The 10443-nt window shown below is 45.0% G+C and overlaps 2 protein-coding genes across 6 annotated transcripts in view; one reads left to right on the top strand and one right to left on the bottom strand.

Moving 5' to 3' along the window:
* Nucleotides 1-3123: 3123 nt before the first annotated feature.
* On the bottom strand, nucleotides 3124-8254 carry MCFD2 (multiple coagulation factor deficiency 2, ER cargo receptor complex subunit). Of its 2 annotated transcripts, XM_015620504.2 has the most exons (4): nucleotides 8136-8248; nucleotides 7217-7368; nucleotides 6399-6558; nucleotides 3124-5337 (listed from the first exon to the last, which is right to left on the bottom strand). In XM_015620504.2, the coding sequence occupies exons 2-4, from the start codon at nucleotides 7357-7359 to the stop codon at nucleotides 5206-5208; spliced, it is 435 nt and encodes a 144-aa protein (XP_015475990.1). In that variant the 5' UTR covers nucleotides 7360-7368; nucleotides 8136-8248; the 3' UTR covers nucleotides 3124-5205. The 2 variants fall into 2 exon arrangements, with proteins under 2 accessions (XP_015475990.1, XP_015475989.1); XM_015620503.2 differs by lacking the exon at nucleotides 7217-7368 and having other exon boundaries at nucleotides 8136-8254.
* Nucleotides 8255-9727: 1473 nt separating this feature from the next.
* Nucleotides 9728-10443, top strand: part of TTC7A (tetratricopeptide repeat domain 7A) — a 202105-nt gene continuing 201389 nt past the window's right edge. Inside the window, exon 1 of one of the 4 annotated variants that reach the window (XM_033512563.1) lies at nucleotides 9728-10099. In XM_033512563.1, coding sequence (XP_033368454.1) covers nucleotides 9790-10099 — 310 coding nt within the window. In that variant the 5' untranslated portion in view covers nucleotides 9728-9789. The remainder of the gene's footprint in view (nucleotides 10100-10443) is intronic. The other 3 variants (XM_033512561.1, XM_033512562.1, XM_015620500.3) reach the window with 3 other exon arrangements.

Genomic DNA, 10443 nt, shown 5'->3' with positions numbered 1-10443 from the left:
GCCATGGAGATGGACAGTAATGTTCTGGAAAACTCCTTTAATTCATGAAAGAGTATTTTGGGGTGAATGAAGTATTTCAAAGTGTAGATGTGAGCAAAGGTATCCATTGATGAAGCTGAGTAGATGGTAGAGTAGTTGTGATCCCATTAAATGCTGGAACGGAGAGAAGTGAGAGTTGATGAAAACCCTTGGCCCCCAGGGAGAAAAGGAGAAAACCTCTGTTCCCAGAGATGATTACAGAGACAGATGAAGAGAATGTGATAAATGTGGCATTGGATAAAAATTTGTGAAGGAGAATAAAGAAATATATTTATAATACTGTAAAGATACAAAATGTAACATAATCCAGAGATTCCTTCCCGAGTCGGGCAGTAACGATCTACGGCGACGCTTATCAGCACGAAATAAAGAGCAGGACACAGGCAATCAAACCAGACAATGAGAGTAGCCCGGTCGAGATATCCATCTGCTCCGCACCAAAACTGGCCACTCCACCCCAGGAGATGCAATCAGAAGACGCTCAGAGCCATTTGCATGTGAAAGGACTCTGCCCCGTCGACTATTGACTCAACTCTACGGATCCGGGAAATCTATTCACCCACACATCTAGACTCTTTGTTGGACTGTGCCCATCCCGGGTTTTGCCTCAGGATACAAAAATCCTTATAAAAACCCCGGACTGCAGTCCCTTCTTCGTGGATTTGGGAAAATCTGTACCTCTCGGTACAGACCCCCATCCACCCGGCGCTGCGCTGATTTATTTATTGTGGTTTTTTCTCTCGTTGCTTATGATTGGAATTGTTTTATAATAAATTGCTTTTTATAGTAACCTTATTTTGCTATTGCATTTATAACAAGAACCTTTGTCTTTAAATAACTCATCTTTAAAATAATACCCCTTGAGTTCACGGCCCATGAACACACCACAGGGTGGTGTGAAATGGGAGGAGGGCATGATGGCGGAGTTTTTTTCCAGGTGGCTGCCATCATGGGAATGAAAAGCCATGAGAAAACTGTTTTCTTGTGGAGAACTCTCCATGGAATGACAAGAGAGAACTCCTTTCTCTCCAAAGACTGATGAAAAGACTAATGTATAGTTGGGACTATTTTAACCACCAAGTTTTGTCTCTGTGTTGTCAGTTGGACAAGGGAAAGGTTGGGTGGTGGGGAGGAAGGGTTTCTGAAGGTTTTATTCTGGTTTCTTATTCTTGTAGTTCTGTTAATAAACTTTCTTTATTCCTTTTAAGTTTTGAGCCTGTTTTGCCCTTCTTCCAATTCATACCTCACAGCAAATGATGAGTAAGTTTTCTGGTGATTTTTAGCTACTGCTTTAAACCACAAGTAACAGCGTTCTTTTTATCTTCTGTTTCTGCCAGGGATATGATTGATCTTCAGTAACCCAAACAGCCCTTCTGTTTTGTTATTTATCTGTGAAATGGAGATTGTACTATTCTATGGAATCTAGAACTGCTTTATAGATAAATACTGCTGTTGTAAAGGCTGTACTTTCTATATTTTATATATATGAAAAAGAAAATACTTTATTTATATGTGGCCTATGCCAGTACATTTAGGGTTATCTGAGCTACAACAAGCACACAAATTAGTTATATTTGAGAAAAAATGAAGTCTGATTCACCGTCACTTTCAGCAATTTTCCACTTTTCTACTTAATAACTGAGAAAGCTCCCTAGACAGCTCTTAAAACACTTATCTTTAATTGTACTTAATTACATATATGTATTTATTTTAGAAGGCTGAGTAAAGACGTGATGATACAGATTTCAGCTTTGGTAACTTTTCTTGAACTGTTCTTTTTAAGAAAGCAGAAATTTTATTTTCTTCTTCAAAGCTGCCAATTTTGTTTTCCCTTTTCAGTAAATATTTTTTCTAGTTATACTTCTGAACCCTTAAAACAAATTTAAAATATCTGGCAAATAATGTTCATATCACTAGCATTTATCATGATTTCCAATACGAAGCTTCCATAGTGCATATCTTTTGCCACATACAGTAGCAGTTAATAAATATGCACACAAATAAAACAGAAATATATAAATGGACTTACAGGTGGTTGCATGTGATGAGAAAACCATGTGTAGGAGTTATGCCCTTTCATCTCAGATAAACCCAAAACTCAGAGCCTTAAGTATTGTGCTAATTTTGGCTGGCAAGGAGTTAATTTTCTTCACAGCGGCTACTGTGGAGCTGGGTTTTGGATTTGTGCTGAAAATAGTTGGTAACACAGGGTTTTTTTGTTATTGCTGAGCAGAGCTTACACATAGAATCTTTTTTTCTGCCTCTCATCCCACCACACCAGGGAGAGGTGCACAAGGAGTTTAGAGAGGACAGAGCCAGGATAGCTGACCCCAAATGACCAAAGGGATATTCCTGAGAATATGGTGTCATGCTCAGCATATAAAGCCAAGGCAGATGAAGGGAGAGAGGGGGCATCTATCTGGAGTGATGGCATGTCTTCTCAAGCAATCTTTAAGTGTGATGGAGCCTTGCTCTCCTGACACGCACCTGCATATGGGCAGGGGTGAAGGAATTACCTATTTTGTTTTGCTTGCACTCAGGGCTTTTGCTTTAGCTATTAAACTATCTTCATTTCAACCCTCAAGTTTTCTCACTTTTGCCCTTCTGATTCTCTCTGTCATCTGACTGGGGGGGTGAGTGGCTCTGTAGTCCCTTGCTGCCAGCTGGGGTTAAACCACAAAAGCAGTAAGCATGTAAGAGTTGGCAGGGCTACAGGAAAACTGCTTTAAGTGCTCAAAGCTGAGCAGCTTAACTTCTTCTGCCCTCTTAGCCACTAGCATTTCGTACACTTTTTTCCAATTCAACTCCAGATCATTCAGTAATTTTTAATCTCAGGAGAGATTAAAAAACAAACAAACAAACAAAAATAAACCTGTAACTGAAAGTCTTTTTCCTTTTAAGATGACTGTAAGAGAAACGGGCTTAAAAACACATCAGTACATGAAGTACATTTCTTACTAGCACTTCCAGCCTTGCATATGCTATTAGCCCCAGCTTAATTTTATTGTACAAACAGTGCAAACCCAGCCACAAAGGTTTCAAAATAAGTAATTAGCACAAGAAAAAAAAATCCAACCCTCAGGCTTCATTGCACAAACATTTAAAGAGAAGAAACAATTTATTTTACAAATGTGTTTCTCTTGTATAAGAATAATTTTGTATAGAAAATAGCTCTTTATACATTTTACAGAAGTTGGCTAACATTTAGATTCTTTATTAATGAATAATCATTGAATGCCATTTAAGATTGCAGTTACATTTCAGTCATCAAATATCAATAACACAGCAATACATCACTGCTCTAATAGCCTTAAACTGCTTGACTTATTGAATCAATAAGTCAAGACAGTGAAAACATTTCTAGAGCCATTATAATTTGAAAACACTCAAGTAGCTTGAAACTGTTAAATTATGAAATACTTCCTGAAAGTAATACCATTATTTAAGTGTCAAGGAATATGAACTTAAACCTTAATAAGGCAGCAATACTTGCTCACTCCTCCTGGCTAATACTGTAAAATCCAAATTGAACAAAAGCTTTAATATTAAACTGGTTTACTGTTAATGTGACCCTCAAAACACTCCTAAAAGATAGGATGCTATCCAGAAGGACCTAGACAAGCTCAAGAAGTGGGCCGTACAGGAATTCTTATGAGGTTTAACAAGATGAAGTGCAAATTGCTGCATCTGGATGGAGCAACCCTGGTATCAACACAGGCTGGAGGATGAAGGGATCAAGAGCAGCACTGGGGAGAAGGACTTGGTGGTACTGGTGCACAAGAGGCTGGACATGAACCAGCCATGCGCACCCACAGCTCAGAAAGCCAAACTTGTCCTGGGCTGCATCCAAAGCAGCATCGGCAGCAGGGCCCTTGAGGGGATTGTGCCCCTCTGCTCTGCTGAAAACCCACCTGGAACCCTGCATCCAGCTCTGGGGACCCAGCACAGGAAGGACATGGACCAGCTGGAGGGAGTCCAGAGCAGGCCACCAAGATGATTAAAGGGATGGAGCACCCCTCCTGTAAGGAAAGACTGAGAGAATTGGGATTGCTCAGCCTGGAAAATAGAAGGCTTTGGGATGACTTAATTGCAGCCATCCAGTATCTGAAGGGAGCCTACAAAAAAGATGGAATGGAACTCTTTATAAGAGTATGTAGTGACAGAGGCTAGGTTTAGATTAGATGTTGGGAAGAAATTCTTTACTGTGTGTGTGGGAATGCAGTAGAACAGGCTGCCCAGAGAAGTTGTAGATGCCCTAACCCTGGAGAGGAGCACCTGAGCAACCTGGACTAGTGAAAACGTGTCCCTGACTATGGCAAGGATGCTGGAACTGAATGACATGTAAGGACCCTTCCAACTGAGGCCATTCTATAATTCAAAATGAGATAGCAGAAGCTACTCTAGCAAATGCTATACAGCATTAACACAACATATAAATGTAATAAAAATACTTCCATTTTCTTAAGAAAACATGAAAGGTAGATTTAAAAAAAAAACAGTAAATGAAGATATAAAAAGTAAATTTGAAGAGGACAAAAATTTGAAAAACATATGTATATATATTTATATGTAAGGGTATGCTAGGAAGCACATGTATTTTAAAATACTCAATTTATTCAAAGAATTAAGTCCCCATGGTGTCATGTGGAACTCAAACATAACCCACACTCAAATGCTTTCCCTCTACAACTGCTGTTTCAAGCACTTTTACTTATCTGCAGATTTCCTTGTAAATTAGAGAGAAAGTAAAGGCATTTACCCTTGGAATACAACTATATGCAGTAATAATGTCTTGCTTTCTAGGTATAATTTTAAACAGAAGATGTAAGCAAATAAGAACCATAAAACCCAATGACTGAAAACCTGAAATTTAGACGCTAATGATTCTATTTAGTATTCATACAGAGCTACTTAGGAGTTTGCCTGCTGTATCCCGTGTGAGTACTATTGACACTTCCATGCTTCATGATTCAAATGCATAGTTATGTTTAGTCAAACATGGCTCTCACTCCAAGTTAGCAAAACTCTTGGCACATACAACTTTCAAATAAATTCAGCGGGAACTGTACACCTCTCCTTCTCACAGCACAGAGGTTGATATGAGACAGTAATGAATCACATTATACTGGTTCACATTTTCACGTGGTTAGGTGGAGAATCAAACCCTTATTCCAGAGATTTTGCAAATTCTGCATAGTCAATGTATCCATCACTGTTCTTGTCATCATCTCTCAAGACATCATCTATTAGACTAATCAGCTCTTCTTCCTTCATTGCTTGGGTATGCTCACCACCTTCCTACAAAAACAAAACCACAGTGAACAGTTCAGCAGTCTTCCCCATCTACTGGCACACGTGACAGATCACTGACAACTAATTTTTTACTAAGCTGTTCATATTTGGTGCCTAATTTGGCACTAAGTTTAATGTAATAATTTATAACTATATAAACAAATTTCATCAGGTGGAAGTTTTGAAGTCAAAGTTCTTTGGACTTCAGAACAAGCATTCTGCAATCAACATTCTTGGTCAGAAGATCCAAAAGCTGAATACCACAATGTATAATGATGGACAACCATCTAATAAATGTATTCTTAATTAGAGTCTTGATGTAGTATAGACACTGTAGTTTATATACACTACAGAAACACTTTGCAGTAACACAGAACTGAAAAAATTCAGCATTGTAGCTTAAAGTCAGTAAAATTCTTACTAACACCCCCTATGGGAACACAAAGGGGTGCCTTTGCACATGAAACAGCCAGTCATGATTCTGCTCTTGGCCCTGTATTTTTTGCCACGGGTTATTAGCAGGAAGTTGTGCTATTCTGAATTGTAACTTCCAGAAGATCAATATGAGATAATGTGTTTGTTTTGTGTTCCTAATGACTGGAAAGAAAAATTGAGTTTAGAAAGAGGCAAACCATAACAGGCTCCTCTAATACATATTTTCTGCAAGACGTTTTTTATAGTTTATGTATACACAGCAGTATCAGGCTGAAGTTGAAAACAGTGTCATATCACATGATATTTTTACAAATTCTCATGGTCCACTTGGGATGATTTCCCTTTCTCCTCATCCCTACCTGCCAAAGTAAGCCCTCTGTAAAATTATTTTCATGCTGGAGCCCTTCCTGATTCTAGAGTTAAAACTAAACTGGAAACTTCCTAAAAATTGCAATGTGACATGAAAAACTGTAATAATGTACATTTATAAATTCAACCAGAACTATCAGGAGAAAAATAGTCTTATTTTCAGGCAAAACTGTAACTGTACTGAAGATGTGTTGCAACTGTTGTGCTGCTTTTAGAGTCAGAACTGTTTCCAAGCACATCTGCCCTTACAAAGCTACACCAACCTCTTTGTGGACATGTGAGATAGCAGTAGCAAGTTCTAACCCATCTAGCAAATTATTGCCATCATAATCATGCATTTTGAAGTAATGGAGCTGCAACTCTTGTGGAGACATCTCAGATTCTGGTTTCTCGATAACACCTTCCAAGTGTTCCATGATGTGTCTAAGAAAAACAAAACCCACAACATTTCCATCAGTTAATATTTAATGCTCTGCTTATAGCAAATTTAGTCCTTGATCAAATATTTTACATCTAAAAGCACCCTGGACAACTAAAAGCTACAGTTTGATACCAAGATAAAGGGGGCACAAAGGTTGTTTGCTGGAGGGACTGTAGAGGCCTCTAAGACCTTAGACAGCTATTTCTATTTCTTCTGGCCTACTTAGAAGGCTATCAAAACAACTGAAGCAGAGCCCAAAGTCTCTTTTTGGCTGTCTTCCAAAGCACAGGAACTGGAGGAAGCTCTTTCCCAGTCAACCATTAAGTGTTCTAGGGAGTTTTATTTGCTGCTAGAACTGTTCTGCATTTATAAAGAAGCAAATGAGGAAATAAACTCTACCTGTTGTCTAAAGTATGCTGATGTGGGTAAGCATGAGTTCTGTAAGAAATTTTTTAAAGCATAAGTAGAAGGGTCTCAAGAGAGACCCTCATATCTCTACAAATTTATCAAGCAAGCATGTCTCATATTTGGCTTTAGCTAATCATACAACATTCTGAGAAAACAGGGTGTTCTAGGCTTAAGTGCAACTTGCGTAACAGTTTAGAGATAAAAAATTCATTAAGAAGTAAAGTTTACACTTTTAGAACATGAAACACATACTCTTTATCTTGTACCAAATTCTTATCAAGGCGAATATTTGAATGTTGACTCTCTCCTACATGTTCCTCAGCTACGACAGAGATGAAGAATGCAGTCATAGAAAAGCAGAATAGCAAATGTGTTCTGAACATCCTTTGGGCCATTGCAATCTCCTACAAAAAGGAAAATACCCGCCCCCCCAAAAAAAAACAGATGAAAAATGCAATCTACTTTCAGCAAATTTAGACACTGCTTAGAAACAGCCCCATTAAATTTCAGAATAGAAGAACTCGATGCAATGGAAACTCTTGGCAAACAAAGAATAAGAGAACTCAAATTAAGAGTTTTTATGAGAGTCCCAGTAATTTCCAGATAATGTCTTTTTTTGATGCACACACCTTAGCCATGCTTGGGTTTTCATATACTTTCCAGATAAAAAAGCAAGCATGCCCTCTGCCTCAGGCAAACCTTACCCCACAGCTAAGGGAGCAAAGGTCGCTTACACCATCTAAGCGGCTCCATCTAATTAGTGGCTCTATTAAGACTGAATTGCCTAGAGGGCCGCACAGCCGTGAAGACGTCATGCAGCCACGCATGTACGCAATTCACGGGCAGGTGACACAGTAGAGAGCTTCAGAGGGGCCGAGCGCGCTGCTGAGAGCAGCCAAAGCGCGGGCTGGCGGCTTCCGCTCCCTTCTTCTCCCACCCCAGCTGAAGCTATCCCCGGTTCCATCGGCATGTCGCTGGCCACCAGCCAGGCTCCCAAGTCCGGCTTAGGGATCCCTGAGGAAGCGCCAATGCAGCGGGATGGGGCTGGGCCCACTGCCTGCCTGCCTGCCTGCCTGCCTGCCTGCCCCCCCCGCAGGCCTGAGCATCCCCGCTCCAGCACCAGCTGTCGGGGCGGGCGGAGAGGCCCCACCGCCGCCGCCAGATTACGTACCCTCGGCCGGGTCTCCGGTGTGCCACGGGCTCCGGGCTGGACGCGGGCTGAACACCATTCCCGGGATCACCCCTGACCCGGCGCTGCCTCGCCCGCTCCACCGCCCATTGGCCACTCCGCTCGGCCCCGCCCCGCCCCGCGAGTAACGTCACCGCTCCTGGAGCTCCACGTGGAGCCCTCGCAGCGGCGCAGGTGCGGCAAGGCCACGCCCGTCGCGGGGCCGGGCGCGCGCGTTCAGGTGTACGTGGGGGGCTGCGGGCTCCGGTAGGTGACAAGCTATGCATGAGCCAGCAGTGTCCTGTGGCCAGGGAGGCCAGGGCTGTCCTGGGCTGCATTAGGAAGAGCATTGCCAGCAGGTTGAGGGAGGTGATCCTGCTCCTCTACTCAGCCCTGGTGTGGCCACATCTGGAGTGTGTCCAGTTCTGGTCTCCTGAGTACAAAAGAGAAATGGAGCTCCTGAGTGGGTCCAGTGGAGGGTAACCAAGATGATTAAGGGACTGGAACATCTCTTACCAGGAAAGGCTGAAGGAGTTCAGCCTCGAGAAGAGAACTGAGAGGGCACCTTATAAATGTATACAAGCATAGATATATGTGTATACATATATATGTGTGTGTGTTTGTGTATATGTATGTATGTATATGTGTGTATATATACAGTGTACACAAGGGAGGTGCCAAGAGGATGGAGCCAGGCTCTACTCAGTGGTGCTGAGCAAAAGAAGAGACAATAGGCAGAAATTGATACACAGAAAATTTTACCTGAACATGACCAAGAACTTCTTTGCTTTGTGGGTGACTGAGCACAGGTACAGATTGTCCAGAGACATCTTGTGGAGTCTCCATCAATAAGGATATTCAAGAACTGCCTGGATGCAATCCTGTGCCATGTGCTCTAGGATGACCCTGCTTGAGCAGGAGAGCTTGGACCAGATAGATGACCCACTTGCAACCTGGCCCATTCTGGGCACTTGTGGGGTCTTGACAATCATGGCCTTGGATGCAGATAATTCCCTCCCAGAGGATGCATTGGAGGGATCCAACTGGTGATACTCTAGGCAGAACCTAGGACTGCAGTGGTGGAGCTGGTAGCAGTGAGGCCTAGCATGTGTCCCATTCCTAGGTCAGTCCCCAGCTGCCCCTGCTCTGGTTGCTTCCCTCTCGCCCCATTCACAAAGGACTGCCGTAGTCCTGCCCTGCTCTTCGAGTGGGAATTGCTGTAGCCTCTCCTCAGTGCCCACTGCAATTTATGTGTCTTCTGTGCTTCCCCTCACACCACACGCCACAGATCTCACTGTTTCCATATTCGACTCCTACACAACCACTGCTTTGGCCTGTCGAGGTCTACCCTCGAGCAAACCTCGGCCCCGGGGAGCTGGCGATGGCTTTTGGCCCGTTCCTCACGCACCGCCTTGGTGTCTCGTGTCGAAGTTGCTGCTGGAGGGGGGGCGGTGGCCGTGGGGATCAACATGCAGAGAGCCCTGGCGTGACTTCAGAGGGCGGCGGTGGAGGAACAGCATTTCCGGCCTGTCTCGCCTAGACAGGGAGCGAGAGGCCACACCCGTGGTGCCGGGACAGCGGCCGCCGGTGCGGAACGCGGCTCCGTGCCCGGGCGTCAGGCGAGAGGCGTCAGGGAGTGGCGGCCACAGCGGATGCGATGTTCCTGGCCGCAGCCCTCGGGCAGGGCGTGCCGGCCGTCCCCGCCCCTCGGTACCTGGCGGATTCACGGCCCCGGCGGCAGATCCCGGGAGGCGCCGCCGGGGACTCCCCACGGCCTGGGGCGGGGCGGGTCCGTCCCTGCGCTAAGATGGCGGCGAAGGGCTCACACTCGCACGTGAAGCTAGAGGCGGAGATCGAGCGGTGCCGGGCGGAGGGGTACTGGGGGCGACTCCGCTACCTCGCACAGCAGCTGCTGCCGCCGTGGCCCCCGCGCAAAGCGAAGGCGGAGAGGGGTGCGCAGGACGCAGGTAAGCGGCGGCTGCGGGGGCGGGCGTGGCGGCCGCCAGTACTGACCCGCGCTGGGCTTGGGGAGGCGGTGGGGCCAGCTGCTCGCTCCCTGCCGCCGCTCGGTCTCGGCAGCCCCGCGCCGGCGGGGTGGCATGGGCGGGAGCTGCGGCCGCCCCGGCTCCCGCGCGGGGGCTGGGCAGCGCCCGCTTGCGGGGTGTCGTCTGCCGTCCCTAGTGCCTGCGTCCCGGCCCCGCAGCAGGAGGGATAGAGGGATGCCTGTGAGAGGCGGATGGAGCCCAGGAAGCTGCGCTCGGGAAGATCGCGCTGCGCTTCCTCTTCGTGTCATTCCTGCCAAGCCCGCCGG

This window comes from Parus major, chromosome 3, assembly GCF_001522545.3.
Source record: "Parus major isolate Abel chromosome 3, Parus_major1.1, whole genome shotgun sequence".
NCBI lineage: Eukaryota > Metazoa > Chordata > Aves > Passeriformes > Paridae > Parus > Parus major.
The sequence above is the reverse complement of the archived record's forward strand: the minus strand, read 5'-3'. Positions and strand labels throughout refer to the sequence as shown.